Source organism: Sinocyclocheilus grahami, unplaced genomic scaffold (assembly GCF_001515645.1).
Source record: "Sinocyclocheilus grahami isolate Dianchi unplaced genomic scaffold, SAMN03320097.WGS_v1.1 scaffold290.1, whole genome shotgun sequence".
NCBI lineage: Eukaryota > Metazoa > Chordata > Actinopteri > Cypriniformes > Cyprinidae > Sinocyclocheilus > Sinocyclocheilus grahami.
In genome coordinates this window covers 1,055,828-1,073,171 of record NW_015505469.1, presented here as the reverse complement: position 1 = coordinate 1,073,171, position 17,344 = coordinate 1,055,828, and the positions used below count along the sequence as shown (strand labels likewise).

General features: G+C 35.7%; 1 protein-coding gene across 1 annotated transcript; it reads right to left on the bottom strand.

Annotated features, from left to right (window-relative positions):
• Nucleotides 1–2,128: 2,128 nt before the first annotated feature.
• Nucleotides 2,129–15,309, bottom strand: LOC107600755 (mitochondrial glutamate carrier 1-like). The gene is made up of 11 exons (XM_016292711.1): nt 15,238–15,309; nt 10,833–11,031; nt 9,422–9,547; nt 9,275–9,330; nt 9,069–9,159; nt 7,686–7,743; nt 6,753–6,813; nt 5,612–5,771; nt 5,363–5,517; nt 2,670–2,745; nt 2,129–2,584 (listed from the first exon to the last, which is right to left on the bottom strand). The coding sequence occupies exons 2-11, from the start codon at nt 10,850–10,852 to the stop codon at nt 2,431–2,433; spliced, it is 957 nt and encodes a 318-aa protein (XP_016148197.1). The 5' UTR covers nt 10,853–11,031; nt 15,238–15,309; the 3' UTR covers nt 2,129–2,430.
• Between the last annotated feature and the right edge of the window lie 2,035 nt (nt 15,310–17,344).

Below are 17,344 nucleotides of genomic sequence, written 5' to 3'. Positions count from 1 at the left end.
CCTATAGGAATGACTGAATTCCACATCCATGGATTCCTATTGGAATGACTAGGTATTGCTTGCATGGATTCTTATTGGAACAGCTGGATTTAGCACGCATGGATTCATACCGGAACAGCTTGATTTTGTATGTATGGATTCCTATTGGAATGACTAGGTTTTGCATGCATGGATTCCTATTGGAACAACTTAATTTCCCATGTATGGATTCCTATAGGAATGACTGGATTTCGCATGCATTTATTCCTATTGGAACAGCTGGATTTGCATGCACAGATTCCTATTGGAACGACTGGATTTCGCATATGAAACTTCACAACATAATGGTAAATGAGGCTGCACTTACAAGCTCTACTTTAAAAAAAATGCATCTCTCATATGAACCCCTTTGTGAAGATTTAATCCCCAATGTTCCCAGCTCCCCTATTGCTTCTCGGTTACAAAGTGACTTCACTGGCTGCACATAAAAAGATCTGGCTTCATTATGAGCAGAAATCAGAGGAGAATGTAGACGGCAGACAGATATTCCCCAAGGAGCAGGCAAAGACACGAATGCAGTTATTAGAGCTGTCCATGCATCGCATGTATACTCCGCTACTATGTGTGTTCTTCCTGCGAATTCGCAATCAGCGCCTCGAGCTCGGCCATTTCAGGACTATGATGAAATGGATCTCCCAGAATAAGTTTGCGCTGCCGCCACTTCTGTCTTATGCTATGAGACGAAATATACTCCCAGCACACAAAACATACAAAAATCAATAACAGCGGCCACCGGGGAGATAGAAAATTTTTCAGAGATGAGGCCAGAGAAGTATGATTAGAGCAGAGAGGAGATGACAGAGATTAGAATGAAATAGAGAGATGCCGGGCCACTACAGTGCACAGATGAAAATAGCAACCGGTGGAGAGTTCAAAACATCTCTTTGGACAGTACGATGTGAAAGCTATTAAAAGCCTGCCATGGAAGGGAGCTCTGTGGTCCGAATACTAAATGTGATCTAAAGCCCCTGCAGATACAATCACATATCCAGCAATCAATGCATTTCTCCTGCCACCTTGATTTGCTTGAGTGGTTAGCAGCATGTCTGCCCACAATCCCTTCTGTTCGCTCGTTGTACATGTGCTTGCAAGGCAGAAATGTATTAACATTCCTCACACTGAAAATTATTTTCTGACTTTCTGTGTTTTTCTCTTGTCTGTTTTTGCAGTATATCTAAACATTCTTAAATCAAGACATCTTTACTTGAGAGGCAAACTGACATAAGAAGTCTTGTTTTCTGAAAAATTAAGAGAGTTTATGCTTGAAACAATAAAAAATATCTGCCAATGGGGTTAGAAAAAGAAACTTGTTTTAGGCGTAAATTTGCTTAATACTGATACACTGTTCAGAAAAACATGACTGAATATCTTAGACTGACTCATTTTGTTTCTCAAGTAAAAATGTCTTGATTTAAGAATGTTTTGATATTTGGACTGGAAAACAGGACAAAAATACTGAGTAAGTAATTGATTTTTGCTTTGCAGATATTCTGCTCAGGGTTCTGTTCTAAACCTCTCACCTTAAGCAACAAGTTCTGCAGTTAACTCAGTCTGTAACATACAGACTTCATTTAAAATGTGTTTTGAAGACAGACTTAGCTGTACATAGCTTACATAAATCACAAAGGATTATGTTTTAATGCACAGACACAAGCTCAAAGAAAGCATTCCTTTTGGTTCTAATAAGACCAAGGTAAATACAATTCAATAAAACACAGCACTGAGGAAACCAGCAGTGCTTGATTTCACAAAACACTTTGTAATTACAGATCTCATAAAGTCTTGTCACATGATCTTTCAGAAATCATTCTAATATGCTGATTTGCTGCTCAAGAAACATTTCTGATTATTATCAGTGTTTTATTATTAACAATTGTGCTGCTTAATATTTTTGTGGAAACGGTGATACATATTTGTTCAGGATTCTTTGATGAATACAGTCCAAAAGCAATTATTTGAAATAGAAATATTTTGTAATATTATTCATGTCTTTACTATGATTACTTTTTATCAATGCAATGTATTCTTGCTAAAAAAAATAAAAAATAGAACAAATTGTCTTCAGTTAAAATATTGTTTTTTGGTGCATGACACAATTTCAATTAACTAAATCTGTGTAATTTAGCAATAATTATCTGTTGATTTTAGCTTTAGCATGGAACCAAGTGTGGCCTACAAACAACTCAAACCAGTCCGGATCTTCTAACACAAGGAAACATCGCCTCTGCTCCAAAACCCAGTGCTCACTAGCTTTTGGAACAGAGCTATTGTCGTCCTGTACTGATAGATGAAGCTGATGACGAAAACCGGTCCTCAAAGCTCATCTGAAACATCTGCAGTCCAAATACAAGCCACTGTTCCAAGATCAGCACCTTCATCTACAGTACAGATTCAGCGTTTTTGTCCAGGCAGGAGACTGAGAACAAATTCCCCGACTCCCAGGAAGTACACCACCTGTGCGATGCCGAACAGCGGCGCGATGACCAGTGCGCGACAGTAAGAGCCCTTCAGGAAAGCAGAGGGGCCCTCGTGACGAATAATCTTACTGATGATGAGATGTTCAGAGGACAAAAATAAGAAACAATGTTATGGAAATACTTTGATAAATGAGTATGCAAGAATAATTTTACCTGATGCAATCTTTCACTCCGCTGTAAGTGTCCTCATGACATCCACGGGCCAAAGACTGAAGCCTGGTCTTTACCACTGCAGCACAAACACACACATTCAAACCATTAGTCTGCATTCACAAAATACTGTCCCCCCTTAATCATACTGGTAGCGCTGTAATAATACTGATGATATGATATCATGTTTGCTGATTTTAGTATGGTTCTTTTAGGGGGAAAAAAGGAAACTACTACTATTAATACCACACTTGCCAATTTAGATACTTAGGCTGTTGCTATGTATAAAATAGTCACAGCTAAAATGCATTTGAGATGCAGTCACTTTCATTTTGGTTCACTGACATATGACTTAATTGCATCTGTTGTAAAAAAAAAAAAAATGTTTATGTCATACTAAAGTGTCACACACCATTACACACATAACTTTTTCCTCCTAATCTGTAATTTTTAACACTGACTCTTGTAGGCAAAACATATTCAAATGTAATTGACTACTTATGAAATGTTTGGGTGATGCTAAAATAGAGGAGCAAACTGTGCCCCCTATGGATTTAATATGAAATGCAATTATTTTTAATTAAATAAGGGACCACTCAATAATATTTGACATGGTTGACAAAACTACATTTGACGTGTAAACATTTTATTCTATATTTCTTGTATAAAAATGACAATATACATATTTACATAATATTTGTATATAAGAAGAGAGAGAGAAATGTTTTTATATTATTATTTATATAAATATGTATTTACATAATTATTTATATCATATTATTATATTTAAACTAAAGAAAATATTAAAAGTCATTATATTATTATTTATATTTTATTATATCCATGTGTGTGTATATTATTTAAAAATATAAAACATATTTTATATAGTAAAACAGTTCAATCAAATATAAAAGTTATTTCACCTGATATTTTTGTGTTATGTATTTTTATGCTTGCCATGTGTTGTTAGCTTAGAGAGCTAACACTACACTCTACTGAAATAAACTCGGATCTCCTGTGTGCTTCATGTCAGGAGCGTTATCTGTATAATGAATGGAGTTATTATGTACAGGTGCATCTCAATAAATTAGAATGTCATGGAAAAGTTCAGGAGAAGCTCATAGCCCAAGTTGCTTGAAGTCCAGTGTTAAGTTTCCACAGTCTGTGATGATTTGGGGTGCAATGTCATCTGCTGGTGTTGGTCCATTGTGTTTTTTGAAAACCAACGTCACTGCACCCGTTTACCAATAAATTTTGGAGCACTTCATGCTTCCTTCTGCTGACCAGCTTTTTGAAGATGCTGATTTCATTTTCCAGCAGGATTTGCTACCTGCCCACACTGCCAAAGGCACCAAAAGTTGGTTAAATGACCATGGTGTTGGTGTGCTTGACTGGCCAGCAAACTCACCAGACCTGAACCCCATCTATGGGGTATTGTCAAGAGGAAAATGAGAAACAAGAGACCAAAAAATGCAGATGAGCTGAAGGCCACTGTCAAAGAAACCTGGGCTTCCATACCACCTCAGCAGTGCCACAAACTGATCACCTCCATGCCACGCCGAATTGAGGCAGTAATTAAAGCAAAAGGAGCCCCTACCAAGTATTGAGTACATGTACAGTAAATGAACATACTTTCCAGAAGGCCAACAGTTCACTAAAAATGTTTTTATTGGTCTTATGACGTATTCTAATTTGTTGAGATAGTGAATTGGTGGGTTTTTGTTAAATGGGAGCCAAAATCATCACAATTAAAAGACTTAAACTACTTCAGTCTGTGTGCATTGAATTTATTTAATACACGAGTTTCACAATTTGAGTTGAATTACTGAAATAAATGAACTTTTCCACGACATTCTAATTTATTGAGATCCAAATCAGTCACTTATGAGGTTCCATTTCAGTTAAGATGCTGTATAGGACATAGACAGCAAGGCAGCTAACTAGATTTAGGAACAGCATTTGTGAGGAGTAAACATTGAGGATTCAAATAAATAAACATTTACTACATTGCCATATTTTTTTATGATTTGTGTGTATTATACCCAATCCTGGCTTTTGGCCCATTTCATTTTTCTGTTCAACGTGAAATTGTATTTCTTGTTGTTATATACACTTAACACTATTCAAAAGTATTGGGTAAGTATTTTTTTCTTTCTTTAAAGAAATAATATTTTTCTAATACTATTAATCAGCAAGGATGCATTAAATTAATAAAAAATGAAAGTGAAGACATAATGTTTCATAAATATATATTTCAAATAAATGCTGTTCTTTTCCATTTTTATTCGTCAAAGAAACTTGAAAAAATGATCAACTTAAGCAGCATAACAGTTTTCAACATTGAAAAATGCTTCTGGAGCAGCAAATCAGCATATTAGAATGATTTCTGAAGGATCATGTGACACTGAAGACTGGAGTAATGATGCTGACAATTCAGCTTTGCATCACAGGAATAAATTAAATTGTAATATGTATTCAAATAGAAAACAGCTATTTTAAATTGCAATAATATTTCACAATATCACTGTTTTAACTGATCAAATAAATGCAGCCTTGGTCAAAATAAGACACTTGATATATATTTAAGACAATATATAAGACAAAAATATATATTTATAAAACATATTGCCCCAAACTTTTAAATGGAGTACACCTCATTAAATGCACCCATTCACACATCATATAGGCCATCTCACCGTCCACAGGGTTGACCACAACAGCTGCGGTGCAGCCTGCAAAACAGCCAGCGAGGAAGGAGATGTAAAACGGAGCTGAACCGTCAGCGTTCCTCCTGCCCAGGTTATTCAGGTTGGCAAACAGTGGGAAGTAGATGATGGAAAAGGGCACATCCCTGAGGGAGAACACACCAGTGTGAGATAAAGGATGGAGAGAAAGCACATTATGGATAAATGCGTCCCGCAGTTTGAGTGACTCTGTTGGACTACCGTAATAGAGTGGCCCCCAGTCCCTTATAGAGACCAGCGATGCCTTTGTCCTTCAGCAGATCTCTAGAGAGTTGGAGGGCCGTGGGAGACTTCAACTGAACAACATTCACTTTGCCTCCGCCTCCTCCAGCATGCTGGCCAATGAGCTTCCTCTGGGCCTCTGTCAGAGACATGAGATATGGTCAGAATAGCATATTACTCATACTATTTTATATACACTACTGTTCAAAAGTTTGAATTTGTTTCATAGAAATGAATGCTTTTATTCACATTAAATTAAACACATTAAATGACCCTAGAGACATTTATAATGTTACAAAAGTATTCTAGTTCAAATAAATGCTGTACTTTTGAACTTTCTTTTTGTCAAAGAATCCTTAAAGCATATTAGAATGATTTCTGAAGGATCATGTGACACTGAAGACTAGGAGTAATGATGCTGAAAATTCAGCTTTAATCACAGGAATAAATTACATTTTAAAATATATTCAAATAGAAATCTTTTTTTTATAATTGCATTAATAGTTCAGAATACTACAGTTTTTACTGTGTTTTTAGCAATTAAATGCACTCTTGGTGAGCATAAGAGACTTGAAATACAAGTATACATTTTTATTTTCAAGAATAACTAGATGACACTTGCTAAATTAAACATGCAACACAAAATAAGTCTTGTTACAACAATGTAGCATGCTAAAGTTTCAATTCTAACTAGTTTCAATTTAGTTCTTGCTTTATGCATAAGCCATGCTGCTTTTGGAATCAGACTGTTGCACACTGCATACAGCATTGAATGTATATGGTGCAGTATACGCAACATTTCATGTTCTCTGCTACACTGTTGTCACATGCCTACAATGCATGTTTAATTCAGCAAGCAAAGGCCTGTTATCATCCATGGTTCATATTGTGGTCAAGGTCAAGATAAGTGCATTGCATTCTGGGATGCAACATTACAGTGTGCGTGCCACATTTTGCCAAATGGAGTTCCTCATCCAGTATTCCGTGCATGCAGACATTTTGTATATTGCACACAATATACATATTGCACACTGTAGAATAGTATGCGTATATGATACTATGCGCCCCCATCATCAACAAGACACTATAAGCGGACATGAGAAAGTTTTCTATCTTTTACCTATTCTGCCGGCATCCTGCAACTGGATCTTTAGCATCTCCATAGGAGTGGTTACAATCACCTGCCAAAACACAAACCGCATACAGACAGAAGTTACCAATACCATTCAAGACATTTCAGTTTAAAAGCAGATATGTGAGGATTGCTCCATACAAATGTGTGTTATTTAAGATGTAAAGGCATCTAAATTGTTCTTTTGAAATGAGGTCAGTAAGATTGAATTAATAATATAGAAATAAATGATTTGTCTGTCAGCAAGGATGCATTAAATTGATCAAAAGTGACAGTAAAGGTTTTTACTTTGTTACAAAAAAATTTACATTTAAAATAAATGCTGTTTTTGGCTTTTTCTATTCATCAAAAAATAAATAAAAAATAAAAAATTATGTATTATGGTTTCCACACAAAAAAAAATTAGGCAGCACAATTGTTTTCAACATGGATAATAATAAGACATGTTTCTTGAGCAGTAAATCAGCATATTAGAATGATTTCTGAAGGATCATGTGACACTGAAGACTGGAGCAATGATGCTGGAAATTCAGCTTTGTTCACAGGAATAAATTACATTTGAAAATATATCAACATAGAAAACATTTACATTAAATTGTAATAATATTTCACAATATTAAATTATCAAATAATTGCAGCTTTGGTGTGCATAAGAGACTTCTTTCCAAAACATTAAAATCATACAGACCCAAACTTTTTATTTGACTATTATTTCTTATATTTCTATAAACACACGTTTGAACATTTTGCCCAACATCTGAGTGTTTTGCAATGCCAAATTTGCATTTTGGGTGCACCACGTTCCTTCTTAGCAGTACTTAAGCCAGAACATCACTTTAAGAAACTCATTACTTTCAGAAAAATAAGCAGTTTTGTGTGTGTGAGGAATGTGGGTCCTATGAGTGCAGCAGAGACACTAACTTGGCAGGTACCAGCACCGCAGCCAGCTAACATTTCTCTGACCAACGTCAACTTCCGTCTGGGAGAGAGCCAGAAAAACAGAAAGATAAAAAGAGAGCATTATTTTTAGACGACGATAAGCCCGTTTTCTCTGTAAACAAGTAGCTTTGGGGTCTGACCCTCATCGTGTGATGACATCACACTCCCAAACACACACACTCACACACTTATTTCAATAATTCATCGGTTCATTGCAGTCTACTGGACTCTATTAATCAATAATTTAGCCATCTAGCTATTAGTCACCACAGAGATGCTCACCACAGCTCCAGGTATTCAAGGTGTACTGAGTTATACTGCAATATCTATACATACTGCAGAAGCTTATGGGTGGCTTCTATCAGATCAGCTCTGTGAGCAAATCCAGCGGCTCTGTGGATTAATTCCCTTAAAAAATAAGAAGTGGATCTGAGACTTCATCCAACCTAAATTATGCCCCGAGCAAAAAAGGAATGAATTAAAAAATGAGCATTGCTCTTTCTAAATCAGTGCAACTGTTAAATAAGTTATGAGACCTCCATTACATCCCACTGCTGAGCGCATTCACCGCAAATGAGCAAATGTATCAATTTTAATGAATACTGATATATATAATAAAGGTTTATTCTTGAACTTTGGTTGGACAAAAGGGTATTTCTATAATTGTTAGGTTGTTGCAAGTTGTGTTTATAATTACAATTTCTGTTGGCCAAACCATGTATTTTCTATTGATACGTTTTTTTTAATTCTTTGTAGTTCATTAAATTTAGCTGAGAAGTCCTTTAAATATCCTATAACACATTTGAAATACAATTATGTTGTGGAAGATGGATGTTTTACTTTAGATAGTATTGCAAATGAACGAATTCTTCTCATATTGTAAACTACCTTTAGAAATGATCTGGGTGTTGGGGGAGATGTTGTCACTCCAAAAGTGACCCCATAAAGCATAAAACATGGAAACACAACGTGAGTGTGTGTGTGTGTGTGTGTGTGTGTGTGTTGTAAATCAGGTTTGCAATTCAGGATTTAACTTAAAATGCTTTTAAATTAAAGGGAGAGTGTACCCAACAATTTAAATTCTGTCATTAATTACTCACCCTTGCTGTCCATGGGAGGGTCAGAGAGCTCTCGGAATTCATCAAAAATATCTTACGGGTTTGGAACAAAATGAGGGTGAGTAATTAATGACAAAATTTTCATTTTTGGGTGAACAATCCCTTTAAATGTCATGTCTCTCATTTTCTTAAACAGTTCCAAATTCAATTGTAAGTATTTAAGTACAAGAATTAAGTCAAAATGAAGCTCTGTTTGTCGTTTCCCCCCATACACTCATGTAAGAAGTTGAGGGTGTTTTATTCTCACCCATCCTTGGAGAGCTGGTGTCTGAAGAAATCATTGGCAGCCAGTTTGATGGCCTTTTCTGGAGTTACCAGAGTCAGATTAACCGCAGCTCCTAGAAATGAAAGTGTGAAGGAGGGATATTAAGAAGAAAGGGGGATAGATAATGGAGTTTTTCCAAGCATGAACAATTCCGTATGATCTATACAGATTGTGAAACAGTACAATACCTCTGTAGATCCCACAGAATCCTTCTGATCGGATGGTTTTTATCAGACAATCAGACCTGTGAATGAAACACATCCTCACCCATATATACATTAACACAATCACAGGCATTCATTTGCTCAGACAATTAAAAGGAACAGGAAACATACATGCTAGTGTAGATGCGAGATCCGTTTTGCTGGTTTTGGAGGCGAGTTTTTGCCAGATCAATCGGAAACACGCAAGTGACACCAATTAACCCGGCAATGCCTCCATTGAGGAGTTTAGCTGGCAGACTAAAACAACATCAGAGATTAATCCAGTGTGCAAAAGAAACCATGCCATCCAAAAAGAGAAGTTCATTTTATTTGTAAAAGCACTGTATTCCAAATCTACATATATAATAAGTTATCTTCTATAAAATAAACTAATTAAAACAGCTGCATTGACGCTGCGTGTTGAAACATCTAAATGAACTGGTTTAACCCTGTGAGCCTGACATATGAAATAATAGTCAGGATTTTTCAAAAGTTTATTAACCCTTTACAAAATCTTTAAAAAAAATATATATATATGCATAGGTGTTTTTGTTGCAGATTTGATGCATTGGGCTTTTATGGCTCATATAATAAGTAAGAATATGGAGGAAAAACACCTACATTTTATTCAGAGGCTCAAACTGAGCAAAATATGAAATTTGGTGCAGTTGCTGATATTTATATGGCCAAAAAGTAAAAAATTCTGATAGTTTGTAATGTAAATCAATTAGATTAAATGCATATATTATCAGATGCCACTCTGTATCTCCCAATAATATGTCTTAGTAAGATATTAAATGCTTACTTTTGATTAAAGCTCTGTAGTATTTATTGTGGGGGCAAAACATGCAATACTGCATAAAACAATGATTGAGAGATGAACAAATTAATATTCCTCAAAAACCTGATGGATCATTTATGATACTCACATTTTAACAGGATTTTTTACCAAAACAATGATGTATAGATAAACAAGTAAACGTCAGTTGCATCAGTTGAGTAAGTGTTCATCTTGAAATATTACTAACAACATACAAGTTATACTTAAGATTACATTTTTAAAAATCAGTAAAGATTTCACAGCAAAAAGGTGGACGTTAGTACAATTACACTAAATGGCCTTTTACTTGCTACAAAGTATAACCTATCAATCATGACAGAAGGCATGTAGTAGATTGTGTACAACAGGGTTTTTTAAGAATTGTTTTGAACATGTTGATCATTTAGAGGCCTTAGAAATTCGATGATAGAGTGGGCTTTATAGGGTTAATTGAACAAAATTAAATAATATTCTAAACAAAATGTATAAATTGTCAGTAAAAGTAATTCAAAAGACTCAAATCAAGTAGCAACGGCCTGAAACATTAAAGAACTTTAACACAAATGCATATGAGTTCACATTAAACATAAAGTGGATTACTTTTTTAATGTTAAAATACTATCTTGCTTTTGTGTATTTGTATAGTTTATATTTTCGTTCTAAGGTATTAACTATATTTTTACTCTAGTGAGTATTAGCCATTTCCCTCTAAAGAAAACTCACCTGACCTGCTTGTCAGCCATTTAAAACAAAGCCAAGAATATCAGTGACACAGAGCAGATAATGTGGAATCACATTTGCACATATTTTGAGTGTCAAAAACACGGTTTCTATTACTGCTCCAGTTTGTAGTCATCAGGAATGTCCGACATGGCCAGAGAGAAGATGATCAGGTTGGTTTGCAGACTCTTTCTCATAATACCTAAAGTCATAAAAAAAAATCTCCATTACCATCAAACCAATTTTAATTCAATATAAATTCTTTGAAAACGTATCTTGCACATCAATGCAAATTTGCTTCTTGGGTAAACTGATCAAATTATCGTACACTGTAAAATCCAATAGTTTACCTTACTTAGAATTAGTTATCTTTACTAGACTTTATCACGTTACAGCTAATTTCAAGGAGAATAAAACAATTTACTTACTGAAAAAAAGTAACTTGCGTTACTTATTTGAAAAAGTAACTCTTGTAAATATTCTCTTGTAAATTAAAAAGTAATGCGTTACTTTACTAGTTACTTGAAAAAAGTAATCTGATTACGTAACTCGCGTTACGCGTTACTTGTAATGCGTTACCCCCAACACTGGCTTTGAGTGACGCTTACTTAAAATATTAAAGTAGCCACAAAGGAACCAATAACATTAATACACCAGTGAGAAGCAGCAGTGCACTAATATGTTGCTAATGAGCAACAAAACAACAGAAGAAGAAATAAGGAAGTAGTTAAGAGCATGCGCAACAAGTTTTTTTTTTTTAGTGCCAATTCGTCAAGAAAAAAGAAAGCATTTTTGAGGTGGGGCCATTCTTAAAGGGGCCATATGATGCTGCTAAAAAGAACATTATTTTGTGTATTTGGTGTAATGAATTGTGTTTATGCGGTTTAAGGTTAAAAAACACATTATTTTCCACATACTGTACAATATTGTTTCTCCTCTATGCCCCGCCTTTCTGAAACGCGTCGATTTTTACAAAGCTCATGGGTCTGAAAAAGCGAGGTGTGCTCTGATTGGCCAGCTATCCAGTGCGTTGTGATTGGCCGAATTCCTCAAGCATGTGACAGAAATGTTACGTCCCTTACCATAGTGTGATGCCTGCGGCAACCACATGTGACGACCCCAGGCTGGACTCCGCTTCGTCCACAGTGAAAGCCGATCCGGCGATCGACAGCGTGAAGTTGAAGTATTTCCTCAGCGACCAGCACGGATCAGCTCCAGGCATGACGAAGCGGATATCGTCCTCTTTTGGAAGGCCAAACAAAGTAGTTTCGCTTTCACAACGAAGCACACAGCACCTTCACGACATGGCGGCAGCGGCAACAATACTACAGCGAGAATAAAAGTTACGCCTTCTTTCTTTGCGTGAACATTTGGGCGGCGTTATGCAAATCTTCCCACATAGTGAGGTAGACATGTGGGGGCGTGTTAGAACGAGCCGTTTTAGGTAGCCATGGTTGACTCTTAACTTTTATAAAGAATATCTCTTTGGATTTGAGACTTTAGTCTTTGCAACTTTACAGATCTTCTTTATGCACCAAGAGCTTGTAACACTCCAAAGAGAAAGGAAAAATGTAAATTGCGTCATATGACCCCTTTAATAAGCTTTTCACTCATTTCCCAAAGTCATCTTAAGCGTTGAAATGTCAATACAACTGAAAAATTTGAGAGAACTTCGAAACGTAGTGTTTTCAAGGCAATGGGTTTGCATGCTTTTTTTAAAGTAAGCCTAACTAATTTGATTTTACAGTGTAGGCATCTTCGTACAAATATTTGTACAGAACAACACTGAGAAAACTATATTTTTGCAGTGCTGCTTGAAAACTCTGCTCAAGGATATATAGAGTGAGTTTCTGTAACCATGGCAACTGCTGACTACACTACAAACATCACAATGTTTTCTGGACTTCAAAACCATGTGCAGCGAATCCAGGGAATCGACACTTCAGACGGCAGGATGCAGGATCTAAGACGGACTATGACAGCAGTGAAAGCCGCTCACGTTCACTCTGGCCTGCACTAGTATCCATTAGTGAAAACGCTGCACAGTAAGAATCAAAATAATACCAGAGACAATGCCAGGATCCGCTCAGCTCTCTATCCCTGTATTCAGAGGATCTCTCTAGAGGCAGCGTGGTGTGCGAAAGCTTGATAAAAGCAGATTTTTGTCTGTGTGGTGGGAAAATGACATGTGACACTCTTGCTTTTGTTCATTTTTCTTAATTCTGCTCATTTAAATGATACTCGTCTGACCCAACCTTAATCTTTGTGCTTTTTATGAATAATACAACCATCTCACTCTGTTTCTCTCTCTCTGTGTGTGCGTGCGTGCGTGTGTGTGTGTGTGTGTGAGTGTGAGTGTGTGTGAGTGAGAGAGAGAGAGAGAGAGAGAGAGAGACGTTACATAACTTACATAACTGAGTTATGAATCTAAAATCCACATTAATTATTGGTACTTTCCACAAGCAGTGTGAAAAATACACCTTGAAACTCTTGAAAAATTAAGTCAAACTGGGTTTCTTATTCAACACAGTGTGAAATATGAAAAGAGGTGTAATAGTAAAGTAGGTTTTAGTTTTTTTTCAAACTAAATATTACATGTGTTGTTTTTTTCCAAGTCTTGCCTGAATATCTAAATTACAGTTCAAAACCTTGGTTGTGTTTTTTCATTATTCGCTACCATTAAATAACATAAAACTTAAATAAACATATTAAAAGAATAAAGAAAAATAGCTGAAAATTTAGATGAGTTTGTTTTTCAGTGTAACAGATTGGTCACCAATGGATCCTCTGCAGTGAATGGGTGCCGTCAGAATGAGAGTCAAAAAAGCTGATAAAAACATCACAATAATCCACACCACTCCAGTCCATCAGTTAACATCTTGTGAAGCAAAAAGCTGCATGTTTAAAAGAAACAAATCCTTCATTAAGATTAGGACATTCTTTACTTTAATCACTTCTGGCCAAAATTTGAGTCCATATTAACATTTCCCACAGTGAAAAAAATGTGTCTAGTCTGAAACGAGAGAAATATGCACAGATCACGCATTGTTTACAAGCAAAAAAACAGTTCTAAACAAATATGTCAGTGGATTTTGATGTCAGAGGACAAAAGCTAATTGATTTTTTCAATGGAGGAAGTGTTGTTATGGATTATGGACTCATGTTTTAGTAGGAGCGATGGTGTGTTAAAAAAAAAGTAATGATGGATTTGTTTCTTACAAATTACTTGTGGATTATTGTGATGTTTTCATAAGCTGTTTGGGCTCTCATTCTGACGGCACCCATTCACTGCAGAGGGTCCATTGGTGAGCAAGTGATGTTAAATTTTTGCAAATCTGTTCCAATGAAGAAACAAATGTATGTACATCTTGGATGGCCTGGGGGTGAGTAAATTACATAAAATATTAATTTATAATATTAGCCTAAATATAAACAAAATTTTACTCAGCACAGGTTAGTTATTGGACCAAATATTTATCAACACAGTTTTTCCCCTATATGTTACAGATTTATTTATTTTTTGATGCATTACATGCATTCAGCAGATATTTATATCCAAAGAGACTTAAAGTGCATTCAAGCAATAGATTTAATCTAAGCATTGTTTGGGAATCAAAGCCAAGATCAGCACAATGTTCTACTAGCTGAGTTAGAGTGTAACACACCAATTAGTTCTCTCTCTAATGAACATGGAATTTATACTTTCAATGCTTCAGAAATAATGGGAAATTGCCAATTACGATATGCAAAATCAGAACGAGCTCACTGCTATTACTTGGTTCACCAAACGCAGGTTCAAGACATTTTGTGCATCAATTTTCAATTTCCTCTCAATAGCCTAAAAATGTCTCCAGTTTACAAGCTAACAAAACATGTCAACAGCAACACTGGTGGCTGATAAAGTGTTTTGTGGCTGAAGCTCCAGCACAGCGTTTCATTTATAAGTCATGATTGACAAGTGAGGATTTGTGGCAGTTCTATTAAAATGGCTCTTTGAAAAGTACAAATGAAAAACTTCCCAAAAAGTAGCTTTTTAGAAGCACTTGTAGATCAAAACAGTTTTTTTAAACCAGCTCAGAAAAAAAAGAAAAATGACAAAAAACACCCTCTTATCATCAACCGTCAGCAATCCAAAATCTAAATGGAAACCAGCTTGTTCTTCTTAGAAAAAAGACCCCCATCAATCTCACATGGGTCTTAAACAGTGCTCACGATTTAATACCTGTAATCAAATGTGAACATTCTCAAAATTAACTCATCATATCTCATCAAATTCCTCCAAAACCATTTGATATGAGCTCTAATCACAATCATATATTCACCCACAGTTCTATACAATCATCTCATTTGTATCTATTCTTATTAATAAGGAATTAGAAGAAGCATCTGAGGCCAAGTTGATACTTACCTGAAACCCAACTGAGAGCTTCATTAAGTCTCCTGAGCTATGAACAAGCAACTCTGAGCGATAGATTTTTCTTCTGGGTAAAGGCTTTGAGTTTTTTTTTCTTTTCTTTGCACTACAGCTAAAACAAGCCTGTTGAATGATGTGACAAATAAAACTCTGGCAAAGCCAGCAGACTCACATTTATCCCGAATCCACAGGCAGTCTCCACAATGCATCCCATTGAGAGATTATGTTCAGAAACCCAAAACCAGCCATTGATAAGACTTACAGGAACAGAGGCTGTTAGTGTACAAGGAAGGAGAGAGAGAAAGTAAATATAAGGGTGTTCAAAGAGGACAGAGAGAGAAAAGACCTGAGAGGGAAGATGAGAAGATGAGAGCAGAGCCCTGAAAGAGTCCCACAGACATTAGCCTTCAATATTCTCTCTGCTTTTCTTTTATTTTCACAAGTTTCCCCCCTAAAGAATCGAATGTATTAAAGCATTTCAATTTCTTATTTGCCTCTGCAGTCTGATTCAATATACAGGTGGCCATATTTGTACCAAATTTCTGCAAGCATATGATGTAGGAATTTTTCTTAGAACTAACTTCACTTTTCCTTATCATTACTGTAAATGTGTAAAGTCAGTTCTCCTCAAATTAACTATGAACATGCACCAAAACATTATCCATGTTCAGATAAACATCACAGTTGTGAGTGTCACCGTGTGCAATATTGGTTTTATTCAAGTTTAATAAATAAAAAGTTTGGTCAGCACCGATAACCATGATAGCCATGTGGGCAGTGCGCTGACATATGGTGCAGTTGTGCTTCGGGTGTCCCGAGATCAAATCCTGCCTCATGGACTGCTGCTGTTCCCACTCCTCATCTCTCTCTCTCCTACTCACTTCCTGTCATTTCTCTACTGTCCTGTCAAGCAAAAATGCCTAAATGAAAAGTTTGTACTGAGTAACACAGTATTTTGTTTGTTTTTAAGAATAGGTTGAGTGAATGATTCAGTGACTCACTCTTAACAGTCACCAGTTTTGTTGCTGAATGATTCTGTTTGTTTGAACAAATCGGCTGAGTAGACAATTCAATGACTCACTCATACTTGTTTAACTGAATCAGCCTTTTTGAACAGGTGGATTTAATGAATGATTCAATTATTTATTCCTAAAGACAGGTGATTGTTTGTTCCTGAATGAATCAGCATTTTTGAATGAACCAGTGGTGGCTCTTGGGTTTTAAAATAGAGGAGGCACACTAATTGTATTGGTCTGGGATCCCTGCCGATTATTATTATTATTATTTGCTTAACCACTTTAAAATGGCTTTTTGGTTGCTTTTAGTTAGAAAACGTAAAGAAAACAACACGCATACAGCAAGATAATATAACTTCACTTACCTGGCCTATCACTTGAAGCAAACATCCATCCCTTCTTAAAAGTCTGTGTTAAAAGAGAGCTGCCTGTTGCGCCATTTAATTAAGCTGACTGCTGTAGCCTATATCCAGTTAGGTGTGTGTTCCCTTTTTTTTTTTTTTTGTATATATACTGTTTGAATGACAGCTTGGAAAATCTGTTGGCAATCAAATATTCAATATCGCTACTCATCATAAGTACTTGGTACATTAGCAGGAGACGTTCGTAATTTACGTCTCTGTGATGATTGGTTGATATCAGAAAGGAGGCTAGCCTATGGCAAGCCCTTTTGACTTTTATTCATTCTCAGGATATGAATTCTTGATATCAACAATTCAATTTTTACTAGTTAAAATGTTCATTCTTGATATCAGGAATTAGATTTCTACTAGTAACAATGGCTATTTTTGATATCAGCAACTACATTTTCACTAGTAAATATGTTAATTCTTGATATCAACAACTCAATTTTCACTAGTAACAATGTTAATTCTTGATATCAACAATTACTTTTCAACTAGTAAAAACTATAATTCTTGATATCTGTAATTGTATTTTCACTAGTTAAATGTCACCATAGGCTGCCATTCAAAATCAATTGTTGATATCAAGAACTGATTTCTTACTAGTTGAAATTCCAACTTCACATATCAGAAATACAATTCTTACTAGTAAAAACCTTTATTTTTGATATCAGTAATCAC